Consider the following 21,473-nt stretch of genomic DNA (forward strand, 5'->3'; position numbering starts at 1 on the left):
GAATCCTTCCTTCTCCATTCCTGCCTTTCCAGGAGCTCAGATACTCTTCCGAAATCAAGACAAGGGAAGGAGTGCCTGTTTCCCTGTGATCCCTCTTCTCCTCCCTTCTTCAAGGACTTCAAGAATTTGCACAAGAAGCTATTTCCAATATTTCACTGCAAACCAGAGATTTCATTGTCTAAGGACTGCACATTAAAAAGTGCTCTTGGCTTTGAAGTTTTTGTTTAATGGCTCTAAACTGAAAGAAAATGTTTTCCTATTACTTAATTCAATCATAGCAAAGAGGCTTGGTAAAAAGCCCATGGATTTTGGCCAAAGTGTGACAGAGTTCCCTTTGTGTTTGCTTATCCTCTGCTGTCACACAGTTTAATTCGCCTCCCTTTATCTGGCATTCAAAACTTTTTTTTCAGCGACATTCAATAAAGTCCAGCGGCTGGAGGGAGCGAGCACAAGGGGGGGGGGACTGGTTATTCTCCCCTTCATATTCATCCCAATAGCTTTGGGCTTGGTCTGCATTCAGAAGGGTTAACTCCTTCCCTCCTGGAGCTAATAGATTGGGGTTCCATCCTGAAAGTTCAGCAATACTTTAGGACAGTGGTCACCAACTGGTGGTCCGTGGACCACTGGTGGTCCGTGATAAAATTTTGGTGGTCCACAGAAAAATTATTTGCATTTTTTATATTGCACTAAATCAGGGGTCCTCAAACTACGCCCCCCTGAGACGGATACATGCAATGAATGCTTGTGTTGCTGCCGAGAGTCTCTTCCTTCTGGGTCTTTTTGGGCGGGTCGGAGGAAGGCAGAAATTCCAACCTGGTGCAGGATTTTGGGCAAAGGCTGGAGAGAAGCACTGCTGGTGGCAAAGAGCTGGAAGGCCTTATTCCAGTGGGACTACATCATGGCCTGGAACTGGCTGACCATCTCAGTCCACTGAGTCTCCAAGTGCCAGTACCTGGCCTTGCACTCCTGCAGGTCTTCCCTCTGCTTGGAAAGCCTATGCTCATAGTCCTCAGTGAAGTGCTTCTGCTGAGCCTCCTTCTTGGTCAGATCCAATTTCAACTGAGCCAGGTGTTTTGCGAACTCTTTCTCATGTGGTTGCTTAGCTCCACAACTGCTTCCTGTTGGGGCCCTAAGGAGCCTGAGCGGGGAGGCGAGGAGTGGCTGGGAGGGGAAGGGTGAGTAGAGGCTGTCAAGGTGCTGCTTGACGTGAGTGACATCAAGTTGGCCATGCCCACCCAGTCACATGACCACCTAGCCATGCCCATCCAGCCAGTCATGAGGCAGATCATATTAGTGGTCCATAGGATTTAAAATGATGAATTTAATGAGGTTCAAAAGGTTAGGGACCTCTGCTTTAGGATGTCCTCCTAGAAAGGTTGATTGTCTAAGAGGAATGGCTCATTCAACTAAAAAAGTAACTCATAGGCTTGATTCAACTGAGCACCTTAAAGATGTGTTCCTGTTTATACCTCTGTTTACCTGCAACTAATATGAAATATAAAACTTGCATGTTGGTGTCTACCAATATTTCTGAAAGACAACAGTGGGAGAAAGCTGTATAGAACAAGACAAACTTTCTCTTCATTCCAACCATTCCTGAATAGTTTAGCCAGGAGGTTTTGGTGCTAAGGCAGCCTTTTCCTTACAATGGTCATGTGGTACTTATTTAGAAAAAAATATCTACATGGCCTTATTTTCCTGGCCCAGCTTTGTCTTTACAGAAAAAGAAAAGTGAAAAGTGCCATTCTCGAGTTCAGATGTATTTATTTTAAAAATTAAGTTCAGCATAATTAAGTTCAGCATAATTTCTTTTATGGAACTTATTTCCATAAAAGTGTGTTTCGGTTCTGTATGAAGTTGTGGGAAAACTGCATTTACATTTCTGTAGTGGTCTGTGTCCAAAATAAAAGCAGAGGCATCTACATATAAAAAACCACAACATAAAATTGCAAAGAATGTCTCCTTTCTTAAGGATTTTGAAAAAGGAGAGGCACTGATTAGGAACTGCAATTGATCAGATCATTTCTGATTCAGACTGCATTTAGACAGAGTTGTGTGATTCTGTTTTAACAGTTTGTGTCAGGATATAGAGTGTACCCGTGGACTAATAATTGAACACTCAACCTTGTTGCATGGTTGATTTCAGTCTAGGTGCAAAACTCAATCTTACTGCTTTCTAACCCACTTAATAAGTCTCACATTGGTATTTCTGTCATCTTTCCCATTTTTTTCCCCTTTAAAGCAGTGGGCCCAGTCCAGCAATGTTACACCTTAAATCTCATTGATTTCAGTGGGAAATACTCAGATAGATAGATAACTAACTTTCTCTGGAAAGGGGTGTCATTCAAAATCGCTGAATTATGGCCAGTGACACTTTACAAACACTCTCTGTTAACACTGCACATTGTAGAGTTGGCAATTTTAAACAGCAAAGATAAGACAAGGCAGATGAAAGTATCAGAAAAAGATTTTAATTCAATTTCTCTTGGCTTTGAACAGAGATAAGTGCATTTTCTCCATTTACAGTTGCGTCTTCTGTTATATGTGTATTTGATTTAATGTCCAAATATACCTAAAAGCTTGATGCAAAACATATTGCAGTTATTGTGTTTGGGGATACTCATATATAATGAGTATCAGACTTGCCTGGAAAAAAAGAAATAATTTTTTTAATGGATTTCCATCTTTCTGCTAGTTAGATTTAGCTTAGGAACGAGTTGCTGTAGGATTCTAACAGTCCCTTCAAGTTCTCAAGAGTCAGACATCTGGTGGATGGAATGTTCTCTTTCATATCTCTGAATCAGGACATAAATAAGCATCCTTACATTTCAGGGGTGACGTCTAATACATTGGGGCCCCCATGGTGGCAATGACCAATGGCACACATGCAATATCCACGTCAGTTTTTTTTTTCCTTCCAAAACAGATCTGCATCTAAATGCTGTATAATTCCTACATGATGGACAATATCTCCCTGGCCCTTTTTCATTGGTACAATATGCAGAAGAATAAGGTATGATTCTGAGTCTCTAGTACATAATTTTATAAAGATCCTTTTAATTGGCCAGGACCTCCCAAAGTAGAGAGCTGGAGAACAGGAGAGAGACAGACTAAAGCTTACTTCTGGTGCATACCGTCAAGCTACTTCAGCCTCACTGCTTGATTCAGCTAAATAGACCAGCATTGTCAATTAATGCATATAACAGTACGAGAGTCCTACCTCTTAGTCATGGCTTTCATTTCCATAGTTTTAAAAATACACACTGGAGAGACAATATTTGCATTTGTCTCTTAAAAATAAAATTGATCACCGTACAAATTCGGTTTCTCCCCCTCCCCCTCTTCCCTGAGATCTTATATTTGAATCTCCATAATTTGTAGTAACTGATATAAAAAGTAAATGGTGTTTGGGGATGGGAAAAGAGCAGTCTCTCTCTCTCTCTCTCTCTCTCTCTCTCTCTCTCTCTCTCTCTCTCTCTCTCCCTTTGCTCATTATTTGAAAATGCCTGCTGGAGTAGGATCCTTTTATCCTTGATCTACAGAGAAGACATTCATTGCTGTTGAGTTACGGAGAAGTTGGACGGTTTTATTTTATGCAAACTAAACCCTTTTGGAGACCTGATTCTGGAAATAGATGGGAAGGAGGGTATGGAGAGGCTGGACCGCATTGGGAAGCATCCTAACGTTGTAATCCCATCAATAAATCAAGGGGATATTTCTCCCTCCCTCAGGAAATGGAGAATTCCCACCAGAGGAGAAGGTGAGCACAGTTCTGTGGCAAAACTGTGGCTGTGGATTTCAACGGACTAGCATTCCTCTCCTAAAATTGTTTTGTGTATTCCAGAGTTTTTGTGTTTTGAAGCCTGGAAAGGAAGCCATCTAAATTTGCTTCTTCTCTTTAAAAAAAATGGAATAGTGGTCCCTCGTGGGAGAAGCAGCATTTCGGCTTTACGTTTTTAAAGCTGTGGTGAGCCTAGGTAGGATCATCCATATTTACATCATAATTAACAGTGATGAAAGGATCTGGTTCCTGAGAATGATTGCAGAAGGTTTCATTTTTAAGCCATTAATCTTCATTCCCAGTTAAATAATACTGCTAAAATTGTGCCTTTTATTCCCTTGGACTTTGCTGTTTTCCATTCTGTTTTAGATTCTATGGATTGTGAACTCATGGACTTATCTATTAATTAACATGCTGTTTACTATTGTGATAGATATCTATTTTACTACTGAGTAACTTGCACAAACCTAAGTAAATAGACAATAATAAAATGAACATTCGCAAGACAATTCCAAAGAAAATAAATGTTAAATGTGACAGCTATTTACATTGAATATGTTAAATATAAAATACAACATCAAAAACTTAAAAATCAGAACACCGGGCTGTGATCAGATCTTAATAACATTTATACCCCATTCTACCATTTGGATTGAATTATGGCAACTGGAATTCTACTCTCTCCCCAAGTATAAATGGTAAGGATAAGATGTTCACAAAAGTAAAACATCTTTTGACTTTCTGCTTTGATTTTTAAATTGTGATGCTATCTGTTAAAAAGCATCTGTCATGCTGCCCTCACCCATTTTTTTACTGTAAAATGTAGGTTGGAGATTTTGTTGATTATTAAATTGGTGAAACAAAATCAAGGTAGACTAATAAATACAAATCATTTCAGAGGACTAAATTACTAGGATTAGTTCAAAGTAAGTATGTTTCAGTAAAAACACAATTTGAAAAAAGAGATTAATAGGAACTCAAAGAGGATAGGTTTTTTTATTTCCATGTTTAAAAAACTGTAATTTTAAGCATGGATATTGAAAATTAGCAGGGCTCAACCACAAATAAATAAACGCAGATCTCTCCAACTTTTTATAAAGGAACCAAGTATGCTATTTAACATCCACTTACTTGAAAATCAATTGCCAACAAAAGTGTTTGACATTCGACATGGATGGATTTTATAAGCAAGCAATGATAGTTATGTTCTGAAGACATAGGCTTTCACAGAAGCAAATTCTGTGAAAATTAGATTTGCCAAGTTCCTGTAGCATTGCTGGGAACGAAGACTGTTGATTTAGCTGCAAGACCTGTTCCCTTCTGCTTTTAACTCAGCATCTGATGAAAATGCTCTTCCTACCGGAGTCTATGAATGTTTTTAACGTTGCAAGGTGTAACTCGTTGCTGGGGGGGGGGGGGCGAGGGAGAGAATAGGGATGGCTTGCACCTGTCCTATCCTCGCAACAGCACTTCCCAAGATTTGAGGCGCTTTGAAAACCCGCACCTCCACAGCAGCGCGTGGGAGGAAGCTGGTATGACCGTCCGAAGCGCGCAACAGGAGCTGGAGACGAAGGAGCCAATGGATTAGCGGTGGGACGAGGGAGGAGGCGGGAGGGGATGGGGTGGGGAGAGAACCAGGCAGCCCAGAAACGTGGGTGGGGTTGACAAGAATGAGGGGCATTGTGCAGCGCTTTTGGCGAACAAGGGGGCATAATGGGGGAGTGTGCAGCGGCGGTGCCAAGGCGCGGCACAAAAAGCCCATTGACGGGGGCCGGCGCAGCTTTCATCACATGGCCCCCAAAGACGCTATTTAAAGCGGGCCGCGCGGCCCTTTCAGCACCACTGGCGCTGGTCAGCGCCCTACGAACAGCTCCGCGGCCAAGAGGCGCTGCGCCGACGAATCCCAGCCAGGAAGGCGAGGACGAGGCTGGACGGGGCCGAGCCATGCCGCGCTCTTTTCTGGTGGACTCGCTTGTGCTCCGCGAAGCCGGCGGCAGCGACAAGAAAGGCGGAGTTTCTCCCGGCAGCCCGCCGCCCCCGCCGCTCTTCCCTTATGCCGTGCACCCCTCGCATCCCCTGCACGGCCTTTCGGCCGCCTCCGGAGGCGCCTGTCCCGCCGCTCCCGTCTCCTCGTCGGCTGCGCGCAAAGCCGGCCTGCTCTGCGTCTGCCCCCTCTGCGTGGCCGCTGCTTCGCAGCTGCACCCGCCGCCGCCGCCACCCGCCCTGCCGCTCCTCAAGGCTTCCTTCCCTCCCTTCGGCTCCCAGTACTGCCCTTCGCCTCTGGCTGCCCGGCAGCCTCCCGGAGGTTCGTCCGCCTCCAGCGCTGGCCACGTACCCGCCCTCTACCAGAGCGCCTACTCGCTGCCCGATCCCCGGCATTTCCACTGCATCTCCGTGGGTGAGTAGTTTTGGGGCCACGGGGCGGGCTGGGGAGCGACGGATCCTCTTGCCGTAGGTCGCCAGGCACGGCCAAGCTTTTCGCCAGGGACGGCCAAGACCCGATCCTCGTTCTTCAGTGGCCGGGAAGATCTTTTTCATTTGTCTAAATGCAACAGGCGCTTGGTTTGGCAGCCGGGGTACGGTAGTTTCCCCGCCATATACTTCCAAATAAAAGCGATTTCAGAATAGATGTATGGAGAATGAAGGTTTTTTAAAAAATCCGGGGGAGAGGAGCGCGGGAGCGGGACAAAACTGACCAGAAGCGCCCTCTTGCCCAACATTTGGAAAACAGAGATCTGAAAGAAAGTGATCTCAGCAGATGGGAGCCCCAGCTGACACCTATGGGTTCGGAAGTGGAGTGAGAAGTGGTTGGTATTCGATCACCAGGAATTCCGGGGCTCTAGGCTAGAACAAAAAGTCTGAAAGCATCTTGGAAAAGCCAGTGGGCAATCACTTCTGTACTGTTGCCCCTAAAATAACGCGTCTATAAATTCCCTAGGAATCGAGTTCCAGGAAACCTTTGCCCTTTCGTTCCCTAGGAGAAAATGCAGTTGAAGACTGGGGTAATTTGACTTCCCGACCGAAGTCCATACTTCCGCAGTCCACGAGATTAGAGGGATGGGCACTGGGTAGCATTCCTAAATGGCAGTCCAGTCCTTGAAACGACGTCCGGTCTGAGGAAGAGAGAGAACTGAATCCAAAGAGGGGTGTGGAGAATTCGGGGAATTGGTGGGTGATGCAGAGAGAACGGTGCCCGGCACTTGAGGGCTAGCTGAGGGTTAGCTCCGATCCAGGGGCTGCTTTCAAGAGGGGGAGATTCTAGCACCTTCCAGCCTGCTGTCCCGAGAAGCAATTTTGCACAACCTCTGAAGAGCGCAGTGGTTTGGTCTGCCATTCCAAGGGTATTTACAAGGAGCCCGCACAGGTTGAAAGAAGTCAGCCTATCCTGACCTTTGCAGAGGTTCTCAGTCATCCAGGTCATGGTTGTCCCAAAGGTGCTTTTTCAGGAGGCAACTGGGCTTTGTTGTTATTTTTGTTTTGAAGACCTTTCGCTTCTCATCCAAGGAGCTTCTTCAGCTATCCACTATCAGAGCTGAAGAAGCTTCTTGGATGAGAAGCAAAACGTCTTCCAAACAAAAAACAACAAAGCCCCGTTGCCTCCTGAAAAAGTATCTTTGAATATCCTGACCCCCTCCCTTCCCCCACGTAACTCGTATAGATATTTTCGAGTAATGACTTTGAGTTACCATTGGTATTTTCCCCTACTAGTGGGGAACTTGGGGAGGCGGGGAGATGCCACAACCGCGATCCTCTGTAGGACCCTTAGTCATATCCAGCCTGCAGGTTAGAGAAATACTTCTTGCTTACGTCGCTCCCGTACTTCCAAACCCCGTCAAAACTGCATCGCAAGGGCGCTTGGGCTTATAGCTGCCCTCTTGGCTAACCGCAGTAACGATAGTAGCGCGATCTTCTATATACAGAAGCATGGCTCTAATGGATGTAAATGTCATAAGCTTCCCGGTGTCCTTTGGGGGGGAAGGGTCGGCTTGTCCGCGGGGCCAACTTGGCTTGGAACCTGCCGGCCTTGACTTCCCGCTTTTGCCTCCCCGCAGACAGCACGTCGGGCCAGCTGCCGAGCAGCAAGCGGATGCGCACCGCCTTCACCAGCACGCAGCTGCTGGAGCTGGAGCGGGAGTTCGCCTCCAACATGTACCTGTCGCGCCTGAGGCGCATCGAGATCGCCACCTACCTCAACCTCTCCGAGAAGCAGGTGAAGATCTGGTTCCAGAACCGGCGCGTCAAGCACAAGAAGGAAGGCAAGGGGGGCTCCCATCGCGCTGGGGGACCGGCCGTCCCGGGCTGCAAGTGCGCCTCCCTCTCCGCTGTGGCCAAGTGCTCCGAAGACGAAGAGGACTCGCCCATGTCTCCGTCTTCCTCGGGCAAGGACGAGAGAGGACTCGCCGTCCCACCCTAAGGCGCGACGCCTCCGCCGTCCGGTCTCCGGCAAATGGATGGACGCTCTCTAGAGCCGGTGTAAATAGCCCCGCTGCCCCTGCTCGCCAAGAGCGCGCTGTGCCAGAGCTGTCCGTTAAGGGGAGCATCGTGTGTTCCTTTTCCGTGGCAGCTTTTTTTCCTTGAGATTAACCACACTGTAATTAGCGCCGATCTCCCTCTTTCTTTGAAGAGTAAGGAAGGAGCAAGGCCAGCCTGGATTCTCTCTGTCGGTGTCTGGGGGATCCCCAGGGCTTGGGTATCTCCGAGCCTGGCATCTCCCTCTCTCTCTCCCCCTCCCTCCCTCTTCCTCTTTCTCTCCTCTCCCCTCCTTCTCTTTGGGTTCTTTCTGGGTGTGAAATCTAGGTTCCCGCTTCCTAAAACAGGTTTTCTTTAGAAGCAGGGAGGCGCTTCAGTGGGAAGGCTCAGGCTGGGTCAGACAGCAACGGGTTTCACTTGTTGGGGGTTTCTTTTCTGTGTTGTTTTGCTCCCCCCTCCTCCTCCCCCCGTTAAATCAATTTGATGATCCTTCTTGAAATATATAATGGTACGGCTGTATTGTTTTCTGGAAAAAAAAATTCAGGAGATATTTATTTATTTATTTATGTAAAGAAGCCGAAGCAAAAATAAAGTTTTTTTTTTAAAAAATAGAAATATATCTATATATCTATATATATACACTGATGGTCTGGTTATGCTTTGGCTTTGCAGAATATACTGGTGCTATCCCCCTTGGATAACTCCCACTAATTTCCATGGGAAAGCTTTGACTTACCAGAATCAGAAAGTTTTATTTCATAACTCGATGCTAAGTAATATGATACTCAATTCAACCGTCCCTGGAGATAATTATAATTGGTTTGATTGGGAATGGTAACTCTTCCCCACTCAAAACGGTGCTATGTAATAACTGCTTCCTTGGATTGGCTTGGATCCATTGCGCAGCATTGCTCAAGATGTTGACCTCATTGGTGTTTACTTCTGAGTAGATACTCTGGGTAATGCTACCTCAGACAAGAACAGAAACATTTTGCTGACAAAATTCAGTATAGATTGTATAGGGATGACGAATCAGAGGAAAATAGTAGCACCCACACATGTTATTAAAAGGCACGTGCCTTTATGCAGCTCATGAAAAGCTTATGCGTTTGGATAAAATTGGCTATCCCTGCCACCTGAACCTTTCTGATATCTCGCTACCATAAACGAACACAGTTCTCCTCCTATGCTGTATGGGACAAGTACCCAGATTACATCTGGATGGTAAACTTTGTCTTGCTGCTTTGTAGTGAATTAAAGGATGATAAATATGGTCCATATAATATATTGTAGTTATCAACCACAAAATCCATACTCATATCTGCTTTTCTCCCTTCTTTATCTAACACAAAGGTTAGCCAGATTAATAAGCTCTATTATATACAGAAGACAGCAAACGATGCTCCTTAAATCATTTGATATGGACCCTTCTTCTATGCAAACCTCTACGCAGTCTGATTCTATTTTTCTTACTTACAAAAATCATGTATGCAGAATTAATGTTAAGGAATGAAAAGGGTTTAGTGGTAACACTATAAAAAAAAGTGCAATGCACCACAATGTAGAATTTCCATTTCATACTAACCGGCCCTGAACAACCCGCTTATTTCAGTAATCCTTTTGGGGCAACAACCGAGTGAGATTTACGTCTGAGTAAATGCTTCCATGGTTTTTCAGTTTGCTTTAAGAGAGGACATATAAAGAGCCACCACAAAAGTGCTTCTGAACGAATTCTGTTTGCTGTCCCCAGAAAAAGCAGTTCCCTTGGAGGAATCTGAAGGGGATTTAAACATTTGCAGGGGGATCTGGTCACTTACAGTTTCTGCCCCCACCCCCAATGGCAAAACAGAAGCTGCAATTATACTGGAGGCTTGCTTGTTAATGGTAGCCTTCATGCAATTGGCATGGAACAACTGATTATTTGTGGGCACTTGAGCCAGGAGCTGCTCAATGTTTTCTCCTGTCAGAAATACCTTTGGTTGAAGGTTGAAATTTGCACTAAAATGATCTGGAGTTTCCTTTCCAGCTTGATTGAGCTTTCCCACCTGGATCCAGGCACACACTTAGGAGACTTAAGAGGGTAGGCAATGACATCTGAAAGCAGACTTGGTGGCAATCATCAAGCCAGACCAGGGGTATCCAAACTTGGGAACTTTAAGACTTGTGGACTTCAACTCCCAGAATTCCCCAGCCAGCCATGCTGGCTGGGGAATTCTGGGAGTTGAAGTCCACAAGTCTTAAAGTTCCCAAGTTTGGACACCCCTGAGCCAGACCAAGCAATGGAGAGAAGGAGCAGAAGGTGCATATTCTATATCCTGCTGTGTCAAAGTATGATGAGAATGGTCACTGAAGAGCACTCGAGTGGCTGTTTCCTTGGATTGCTCCAGAGCAGGGGTCGGCAACCTTAAACAATCAAAGAGCCATTTGGACCTGTTTCCCACAGAAAAGAAAACCCTGGCAGCCACAAAACCCTTTGCGTGCCTGACTATTTCCTGAGCGGCCACAAAACTAGTACATATAGTTGAATTAAATGTTCTGTTTTCTCCTGAAACTTTTCTTTTCTTGGATTTAACCATGGTTGACCTACTGGGGATTGAAAAGCTCAATAAATCCTATGCCAGCAGGTGTCGCTCATTGGTGGTTGTGACGCATATTTTGAGCAACAGGGAGCCGCAGCAGAGGGATGAAAGAGCCACATGGGGCTCCAGAGCCGCAGGTGGCCGACTCCTGCTCTAGGGAAATATGGGCTTGAATCCTCAATGTGCGCATACATTCTTCCTAGGATACTTTTTTGCATGGGTTTGCCTTTGAGTTATTCTTATTCCTACGTGGACAAGTGCATGTAGTTTTCTTGGCAAGATTTCTGGCAGTGGCTTGTCCTTGCCTTCTTCCTACCTAGACTGAGAGGAAGTGAATGGTCTAAGACAGGGGTGTCCAAACTTGGGAACTTTAAGACTTGTGGACTTCAACTCCCAGAATTCCCCAGCCAGTTGAAGCCCACAAGTCTTAAAGTTCCCAAGTTTCGACACCCCTGGTCTAAGATAACCCAAATGGCTTTGTGTCTAAGGCAGGACTAGAACTCAGTTTCCCATTTTCTAGCTGGGTGTGTTAATGCACCGAGCTAGAAAATGGGAAACTGTGAGTTCTAGTCCTGCCTTAGGCACAAAGGCAGATAGTCTTTGACTTATGGTCAGGAAAGGGAGTGGAATTTCAGTTGCTAAGTGATCGTTAAGCAGGTGATCATGTGACTGCACCCAATTTTACCAACATTTTTAGCTCCACCATTAAGTGAACCACACGGTTATTAAATAAATCCAGCTTCCCCAATTGACTTTGCTTGACAGAAAGCAGCTGGTGAATACATTAACACCAAAATGCTGCAACTGTTGTAAGTGCAAACCAGTTGCCAAGTGTCTGAATTGAAATCAGAGGACTCTGGTGCAATCATCCTAACTTCAAGGATGGATCATAAGTCATTTTTTTGGAAGGCCATTGTAACTTTGAACCATCATTAAATGAATACTCGTAAGTTGAAGGCACACTATCACACGAATATCCAAACCTGAATTATGTCTAGAGTTATTTGATAAGGCACACAAAGATCTGGATGACCACAAAGGGGTAGCAGAGAAAGAGGTGCCACTGGCTTTGCTGCCATCTAGTGGTAGTCCAAAGTTTTGCAGCGCTATTGGGTAGCTCCAAATTTTAGACGAGGGGTCACCAACCTTTCTGACCTTAGGGACCACTAAATTCACAATTTTAAATCATGCAGACCACTAATATGATTAAAAAAAAAAGATACATAGTATTTAGTGCAATATTAAAAAACGCAAATAAATTTTATGCGGACCAGCAAACTTTTCATGGTTACCACTGTTTTAGACCACAGGATCAAGTTTGGCCCATTATTGATTTACTCTGCTTACAAAGCATTCTTAACTGAATCAGTTAAAAGCTCAAAAGCTGCATTGACACCCAGATGGTAAGATTAATATTAAACAAGGTTTTTGTTGGTTGGTTTGCTTGACTGTTTTTGCAATTTAGTTGTGCAAGCCCATTTGTTGATTTACAGCTCAATGGGGAGTCTAAGTCCAGAACCCAGGACCTGTGCTGGTGAATAGACCAGGGGTGGGAAAATATGTGACCCCCTTCAAGACCTGTGAACTTCAACACCCAGAATTCCTAAGCCAGACATGCAGGGAATTCTGGAAGTTAAAGTCCACAGGTTGCAAAAGGGCAAGAGCTGCAGATCCCTGCTTTAGACTTTTATGGCTCTCCAAAGCATTAGAAAGGATTTTTTTTAGTTTTCTAACACTTTATGGAAATATCTGAGATATCTAGAATCCTCTGAGTCCTACTACAGAGGCAGAGGTAGAAAGGGAACCAAATCTATGACATGGAAAATGTATCAGTAGGAGTAAACACGTTCTTCATTTCCCCAACCTGGGAGCTGAAACAATGACAGTTAACTCCATTCTCCTTCTGTAACGAGACCTGGGTGCGTGATATAATTTTTCTTGGTTTATTTCATTTTGTTCCTTTCTGTTTCCTTTCAGGAAGACTAGACTAGAGACGAGACGAGACGAGACGAGACTAGAGTAGCCTAGCCTAGCCTAGCCTAGCATAGAATAGCATAGCATAGCATAGCATAGCATAGCATAGCATAGACTAAACTAGCATAGCACAGACTAGAATAGAATAGAATAGACTAGCATAGACTACCATAGACTAGCATAGCATAGCAAAGCATAGCATAGCATAGACTAGACTAGACTAGACTAGACTAGAATAGAATAGAATAGCATAGACTACCATAGACTAGCATAGCATAGGATAGACTAAACTGGCATAGCATAACATAGACTAGACTAGACTAGAAGAGAATAGACTAGCATAGCATAGCATAGCATAGCATAGCATAGCATAGCATAGCATAGCATAGCATAGCATAGACTAGACTAGACTAGACTAGACTAGAATAGAATAGAATAGAACAGAATAGAATTCTTTATTGGCAAGTGTGATTGGACACACAAGGAATTTGTCTGATGCATATGTTCTCAGTGTACATAAAGAAAAATAAAATAGAATACATTGATCAAGAATAAAAAGATACGACACTTAGTGATAGTCAAGGTTACTAATAAGCTATCTAATCATACTAGGAAATAAATACAAACAATATAAATTGAAACATACTTCTTACGATTTGCCCCTTTTCTGGAAATGACGCCAGCCTATCTATCTGAGAAGCCCTTCTCCCCAATGCTTAGTCCAAACCAACACGCTCATGGCATCCCTAGCACTGTCATTAGACCGCAGGCTTCTTTTAATTCGATTGTAAGCACCTCCTCCCCAGGCTTAAAGCAGGCGGATTTACCGCCGATCTCTCTCTGTGTAACTGAGAAAAGGAGATCTTCTGCCTCGAGAGAAGACTCACTTGGGGAAGGCTAAAGGGCTCGGCCGGCTTCCACTCTGCACCCTAAAGGTGGGACTCCGAAGCAGCCTCAAGCAAGCCTTCTCAACTCCCTTCAAACAACCCAATGGAAAGCAGAGCAAGTCTAATCGATTTCAGCCGATGGCCTCCCGTGAGAAACTTCCTACTCTTTTTCAGATATATTGGGAAATACGAAGGCCGTTGTTTCCCATAATTAACTGCCAGAAATACTCAGTGTTGCAATCCAGACACCTGTGGAAAGCAGTTATATTGGGGGTGGCTGCAATATAGCTACTTCCCTCCCACCTCGGAATTCGGATAGAAGGGAAGATGCAAAGATTCTTGGTGTAAGAGTTCAAAGCAAGTTGCAAACATGCAATTGTTTTGTTGTATCATTTTTCTTTTCTCCTCTTCTCTCTTCTCTCTTCTCTCTCTTCTCTGCCTCTCCCCCTCTTCTCCTCTCTTTTTCTTCTCCTCTCTTTTTCTTCTCTTCTCTTTTTCTCTCTGCTCTTTTCGTCTTCTTTTTCTTCTCTTCTCTTTTTCTTTTCTTTTCTCTTCTTCTCTTCTCCTTTCTCTCTCTGTTCTCTTTTTCTCTTTTCTCTTCTCTCTCTTTTCTCCCACCCTCTCCCTCTTTTCCTCTCTACCTCTTCTCCTCTCTTTTTCTTCTCTTCTCTTTTTCTTCTCTTCATTTTTCTCATCTTTTCTCTTTTTCTTTTCTTTTTCTTCCCTTCTCATTTTCTCCTCCCTTCTCCTTTCTTTTTCCTCTTCTCTTTTCCTCTTCTCTTTTCTCTCTTCTCTTTCTCTTCCCCCATTTCTTATTTTCTTTAAAAAAACCCTTTGATTATTAGGTAATTTTCTTTTTGCTATCAACTCTCTCTCTCTCTCTCTCTCTCTCTCTCTCTCTCTCTCTCTCTCTCTCTCTCTCTCTCTCTCTCTCTATCTATCTATCTATCTATCTATATATCCATATCCATATCCATATCCATATCCATATCCATATCCATATCCATATCCATATCCATATCCATATCCATATCCATATCCATATCCATATCCATATCCATATCCATATCCATATCCATATCTATCTATCTATCTATCTATCTATCTATCTATCTATCTATCTATCTATCTATCTATCTATCTATCTATCATCTATCTATCTATCTATCTATCTATCTATCTATCTATCTATCTATCTATCTATCTATCTATCTATCTATCTATCTTGTGGAGTTAGCCAATAAAATGGTTTTAATCACTTTGGTTTAAAAATGATCTTGGAACTTTTATCAGCAAGATCACATGGCTGATAAAAAAAATGGAAACACGATTTTAGGCCACATCGATAGGATAAGGTGCAAATCCCAAGCCATAACTTTACTATATACTTTACTATATACTCCACCTCTACTTCTGAGGCAATCTGGGCACTGTACAGGTAGTCCTTGACTTATGTCCACAATTGAGCCCAAAATTTCTGTTGCTAAGTGAAACATTTTATGACCTTTCTTGCCACAGTTGTTAAATTAATCACTGCAGTTCCGAAGTTAGTAACATGGTTGTTAATTGAGTCTGGCTTCCCCATTGACTTTGCTTATCAGAAGGTCGCAAAAGGGGATCATGGGACCCCGGGACACTGCAACGGTCATAAATATGAGTCAGTTGTCAAGCGTTCTGGATTTTGATCGTGTGCCCCTGGGGATGCTGCAATGGTTGTAAGTGTGAAAAATAGTTGTAAGTCCTTTTTTTCAGTGCTGTTGTAACGCCAAACGATCACTAAGTGAACTGTTATAAGTTGAGGACTACCTGTATTTAAAGAAAGGTTCATAACTCATTAAAGAAGAATGGCCAGGACCTAGAACATTGATGGCTAACTTTTTTGGTGCCAAGTGCCCAAAAGCAAGCACGGGCATGCAAATGTGCATGCGTGCGAACCCCCCAAATGAAATGCAAGCACCTCCTGTGCATGTGCCCTGCGCATGCACCCCTCTCACACACATGCACCCGGACCCTGCCCATTTTTTACTTCCAGGTTGGCGCAGGAGGCTTTCCAAGCCCAAAACGGGGCACGGAGGGGACATGCCCCCTCCCGTGCTTTGTTTTGGCTTCCGGTTTGGTGCAGGAAGCCTTCCAGGCCCAAAACAGGGCACATGGGGGTGCATGCATGCCTGCGAACTCCCAAAATGCAATGTGAGCACCCCTGCACAGGTGCCCATGCAATCTCACGTTCCTCCTCCCGCATGTGCCCTGCCCCCTGCGCATGTAAGGCAGAACTGGGCTGGGGCGATGGCAGGCGGGCCCACAGAGAGGGCTGTGCTTGCCACCTGTGTGGCACAGGTTTGCCATCAAGGACCTAGAAATCCCTGGAGTCTGACGAGCTGGTGGTGGTTTTCCCACAACCAGGGGATGCTCAGAGCATGGGAAAGAAATCCAGGGAAATCCAGCAGACACTTTCTTCCTTAACTGGTCCCACAATAAATCACTTAGGACAGCAACATTTAGTGGCTTCTTTACTAGAACAGAACAGGTCTAGGTGTTAGCAGGTCCGGTTCATATTCATGATGGTTGCAGTGTCCTGGGGTCCTTCTGACAAGCAAAGTCAATGGGGAACCCAGATTCAATTAACCACCACGTTACAAGGTGTTAAGCTGCATCCTGACGTTCTCCCACTGGTGCATCTTCTAATAGGTGGCCCTTTAATGGGGTGATCTGACTGTGTTTGCTGTCCACCATCTTTAAGCTCCTTCCACAAACATCTTAAGCCACACCCAGCCAGTCCTAACTGAGTTGAGTAACATTTTAAAGGCCAACTGAAGTCCAAAAAAGTAGCAGTAGCATTTAGACTTATATACCGTTTACAGAGTCAGCCTATGGCCCCCAACAATTTGGCTTTTCATTTTACCCACCTTGGAAGGATGAAAGGCTGAGTCAACCTTGAGCCGTTGGGACTTGAACTGCTGGCAGCCAGCAGTCAGCAGAAGTAGCCTGCAGTACTGCACTCTAACCACTGCGCCACCACAGCTCTAATGATAAGAAGGGCTTTTATTGGGGGATTTCTCACTTTTCTTTTTTCTTTTTATATAGGCAACCGATGACAACTTCTAGAGAACCAGTTTGGTGTACTAGTGGTTAAGACATCATGCTAGAAACTGGGAGACTGTGAGCTCTAGTTTTGCCTTAGGCACAAAGCCAGGCAGATCACCTTCAGCCAGCCATTCTCGGTCAGCCCTGGGAAGAAGGCAAAGCCATTTCTTTTCTCTTTTTTTTCATGGTAATGGCTTTATTAAGATTAATTAACTGAAAACATTGATTCTTCTCAAAGATGAAAATGATAGAAAAGAGGAGAAGTGCATGAAAATGCCTCCCTGGATGTAAAGGAGCAATTTCAGAAACTCAAAAGATGTGAATTTGGGCTTAAGCAAACCATCGCATTCGTTTTTCTTTAGAAAAACTTTTATTGTTAAAAGAAAAACACCATTGGACATGGTGAAACCATCTTGGCGATCTCTCCAAGACAAAGCCATTTCCAACATCATTCCAAGAAAATTGCAAGGACTTTTCCTGGGCGTCAACATGGACTGAAATCTGTCCCCATACATTTTTTTTTAAAAAAAAGGCAACTTCCATGTTTCTCCGCATTCTGTTCTAGAGCCAATGCATGCACGCGGCTTCACCCATTTCATTGCTTTACTGTTCAGTTTTGCATTAAATTGGTAAGATCTGTAAAGTAAAAGTTCTTCCTGTATTGCTGGCAGAATAGTCTAGCGGCTCTGTCACTGGTTGGCGCCACAATTTTGAGAGGAGCTTCTGGTGGGGTTGGGGGAGGGAAGCACAGTACGCCAGGAGAAGACCCTATGGCAAGGGGAGGGTTTTCCAGTTGTCTCCACAATTGATAGGGCTTTCAGTTATGACAGGTAGAGGAAAAAGTATGCCGCGCTAGGAGGAGACTCTATGGTGGGGGAACTGAACTTCCGGTCAGCTCCAGAATTGAACGGGGGGCTTCCGGTTAGGACCTTTGTGGCTCCCGGTGTTTTCTTTTCTGTGGGAAATGGGTCCAAATGGATCTTTGAGTGTTTAAGTTTGCCGACCCCTGGTCTAGCACCGTTGCACAATTCTACAATTCTAATCGATCACAGGCACAACTCTGCTGCAGCCATTTACAGAGGAATTTTAGAGATAATCTCGAGGAAGGTGATTTAGAAGGGATTTGGATCAGCAGTGAAGACTTCTTCAAGTAGTGTAAAGAAAGTACCGTATTTTTTAGAGCACAAGATACACCCAGATTTTGAAGAGGCAAATTTTTAAAAAAGTGTTTGTAACTCTGCAGACCTCTCCAAAATGGCCCATTTTTCACGAAAACGGGCCCGTTTTTTGTCAAAAAAAGAAGGCATGAATAGCATTTAGGAGGCTTGTAGAATGCTCCTGGGGGCTGGGGGGAGGGCAAAAAAAGAGGCCCATTTTTCACTCATTTTTGCCTTTCCCAGCCCCCAGGAGCACTCTGGAAGCCTCCTAAAGGCTATGCATGTCCATTTTTGTAAAGGGGGTGGGGTTTTGGGGGGGCAGCATTCAGTGTATAAGTTGCACCCATATTTTCACCCTCTTTTTTGAGGGAAAAAGGTGCCTCTTAGTCTCTGAAAAATACGGTAATTCAAATTAGTTTGGTTTTGAACTGGTTAAGAATTAATGGCGCAGAAAATGGTGCAGACAAACTTTCAAGATTTTGTTGTTCTACCTTACAACAATAAAGTAGCATATCTGGAATCCTTTTGGTGTCTGTTTGGCCTGGTCTACCATGACAGACAGTTTGGTCTAGTGGTTAGGATACCAGGCTAGAAACCAGGAGTTGGTGAACTTTAGTCCTACCTTGGGCATCAAGGTCAGCTGGGTGTCCTTGGACCAGCCACTCTCTCTTTGCCCAACTCACCTCACAGGGTTTTTGTTGGGCAGAAAATAGAAGGAGGAAAAGTATTTGGAAAGGGTCCCACTTTGCATTATTTATATTAAAAAAAAATAGAGGCAGATTTAAAAAAAATCTACAATACACAAACATGAATGGCTGACCCATCAGATCCTTAACAGATAACACCAGAATAGTTTGAGATAAGGCAGACTAGGAAGGAAAATGGAGGAGGGGACATAAGAGCGAATGGCCATGCAATTTTCTTCAACAGTTTATTATAACAAGTTTGTCAGAACAGGACATTTAAGTCACCATTCATTTTTTTATCAGGGCTGGGCTTCAAAAATTTCAGTAATGGGTTCTCTGCCTGGTTGCTGGGTGGGCGTGGCCATGGTGGGTGTGGCCTAGTTGACCTCCTGCACCATGGTGCATAAAAAGCAGAGGTGGGCTGCTACAGGTTCGCCCAGGTTCAGGACAACCCATAGCTAATGTTATGGCCGGTTCGGAGTAGCTCCAAATCCCAAATCCCTGGCTGGCCCTGCCCACTCATCCTGGGAGGTTTTCACCTTCACCAAGCTCCAGAGGCTTTCCTTGAGCCTCTGGGAGGGCAAAAACTGCTTCCCCTGAGCTCCGGAGGGCTTCTAGGAGGCCCATTTTCCCTCCTCCCGAAGCCTCCATGCGGGCCCTGCACTTACCTTGCATCTAAAACGGACCGCATGGAGACTCTTGGGAGGGGAGGGGTGGGATGGAAGGGGCGGGGCAGGTGGGCAGGGCAAGCCAGGGGTGGGATTTGGAGGTACTCCGAACCGGCCATAATATTAGTTATGGGTTGTGCTGAACCTGGGTGAACCTGTAGCAGCCCACCTCTGCTTTTCATAGATCAGAAACTTCATTTATTTGGGCTCTTGAAGCTTTCTTCCCTAATCGAATTGCTTCCAAATGAGGATATTCTGTGGTCTGAGCATCATCAAGCAAATGCCTGAAGCCCTGATTCAAAGACGTCAGTGGTATTTCTAGGAGGCTAGAAGTGCCAATCTTATTTTTATTTTATTTTGTCCAACAAAAATTACAAATGTAAACAAAGAAAAGTAAGAAGATCAAAATGTGACAGGAACAATAGGCGCTTAGAATTTCTTATGAACTGTTGTCAAAAGTCCCCATGATGGATGCGTCCATCACCTGGTAGTCACCAAGAGTTAAGCTCGAGTCAAGGGAAGGTTGACTTTTATCTTTTTTTTGCGGGGTCTCTGTCTTCAAAAGGAAAGGGAAATTGGGATTGTTCATAGAACCCTAGAGATGAAGAAACCTTTCATCAGTAACTTCTCTATTAAATCATCCCCCAACAGATGAAAATATTACCTCAGCTTCGGAAACTTCCAAGAAAGGAGGTTTCACCATTTGTTGGATTGGTTGGTTCCCCTGTTGAATTGCTACCGTAAAGAAGTTTTACTCTAAGGCAGTATTTACTAATAGTCATCCTCTTTGCAACGTTGTGCCCTGAATTGCTTAATGGTGAGACGGGCAGCAGAAATTTAAAAATAAATAAATCCATATCTTGCAATCTGCTTAAAACTTTTTCAGAGGGTATATCAAATGAACATGTTCCTTGGTTGTTGTTTTTTAAATTCCCCCCTTGCTTTGAAAATCGATGGGAAATCGTGTTTCCACTGTTTTGAGTTTGCTAACACATGTTATTGGTCAGCAAGGGAAGGAAATGAAAACAGGCAAGATGGTAAGCATAACATCCTCACGCAAATCCCACCCCTCTCGTGTGCGCATCAATATTGCACCCATGTGTGAAAGAGATGAAGCTTGCATTGTGATGCTGTGTCTGCCATCTCACCCCCCCCCCCACTCGTCCATGGATGCCCCTGTAGACGAGGCTGTCCCTGGGATTCTGGCATTTGGCCATCTGCAGAGCTGCCTACTCTAGCCAGTACCAGCCGTTACAATTCAGCCCAACAGAGAGCAACTGCTATCTGCCCCATATTTTGGAGTGGTTCGTGGGAGGGTAGGGGAGAGCTGAAGCAAGGAAGTGCTGCTATGGAAAAGCCTCCTGGTTGAGCTCAAACTATTTCCTTCCTTTGTAAACATTTCAGAAGTTTTAAGACAGAGTTGTTCTGAACAGCTTTCTGATTTTACTAGCTTTTTGTTTCTACACTACAGCAAAGAAAGAAAGAAAGAAAGAAAGAAAGAAAGAAAGAAAGAAAGAAAGAAAGAAAGACAAAAAAAGAAAAGAAGAAAGAAAGAAAGAAAGAAAGAAAGAAAGAAAGAAAGAAAGAAAGAAAGAAAGAAAAGGGGAGGGAGGTGGGGAGGGGAGGTGGGAGGAAGAAGATCCAAAATAATAGCATTATTTCATGTCAATAATTGCATGTCCTTTCCCATTTGACGTGTGGTGTAAGTAGCAAATATCATAAATGATTTTTTTTTCTGTAATGCCAACATATTCTTTTTACAGGGCAGGAGCATGTTCTCTTTCACTCTCTCCCTCTCCCTCCCTCCCTCCCCCCTTCTCTCTGTGTGTGTTTAAAATATAAAAATGGGTGCTGTGGCTGAAAGTACAGAATTTGTATGCAGTGGTGATGGTTGCCATTTTTAGTCTTTTAACTCTTTCAGTGGATAACTCTGGGCCTAGAGTCCTGGATCAGTGTGGACTGCAACCAATGTATTAAATAAGTGCTGTAAGTAAATAAAAATAAACAAACAAACAAACAAACCAAAGCTCTTGAAAACACAGGCTGAGAAGTTCCCAAGGAGACTTGTTCACTGCATCCAAAGAATAAGGTCTTTAAGGCTTTAAGGAAAGCTCCAGGGGTAGAAACCTGCCAACTTCAGGGAGGAAAAAGTTACCTAGGACAAAGGCTATCACAGAAAAGGTAGCT

The 21,473-nt window shown here is 44.2% G+C and overlaps 1 protein-coding gene across 1 annotated transcript; it reads left to right on the top strand.

The window, feature by feature from the left end:
* Positions 1 to 5,494: 5,494 nt before the first annotated feature.
* GSX1 (GS homeobox 1) lies at positions 5,495 to 8,647 on the top strand (the record flags this gene model as incomplete). Its single annotated transcript, XM_081951424.1, has 2 exons — positions 5,495 to 6,179; positions 7,834 to 8,647. 2 exons carry the CDS (start codon positions 5,495 to 5,497, stop codon positions 8,193 to 8,195), a joined length of 1,047 nt encoding a protein of 348 aa, XP_081807550.1. The 3' UTR covers positions 8,196 to 8,647.
* Between the last annotated feature and the right edge of the window lie 12,826 nt (positions 8,648 to 21,473).

Source organism: Natrix helvetica (assembly GCF_964273705.1).
Source record: "Natrix helvetica genome assembly, chromosome: 4".
Taxonomy (NCBI): Eukaryota; Metazoa; Chordata; class Lepidosauria; order Squamata; family Natricidae; genus Natrix; species Natrix helvetica.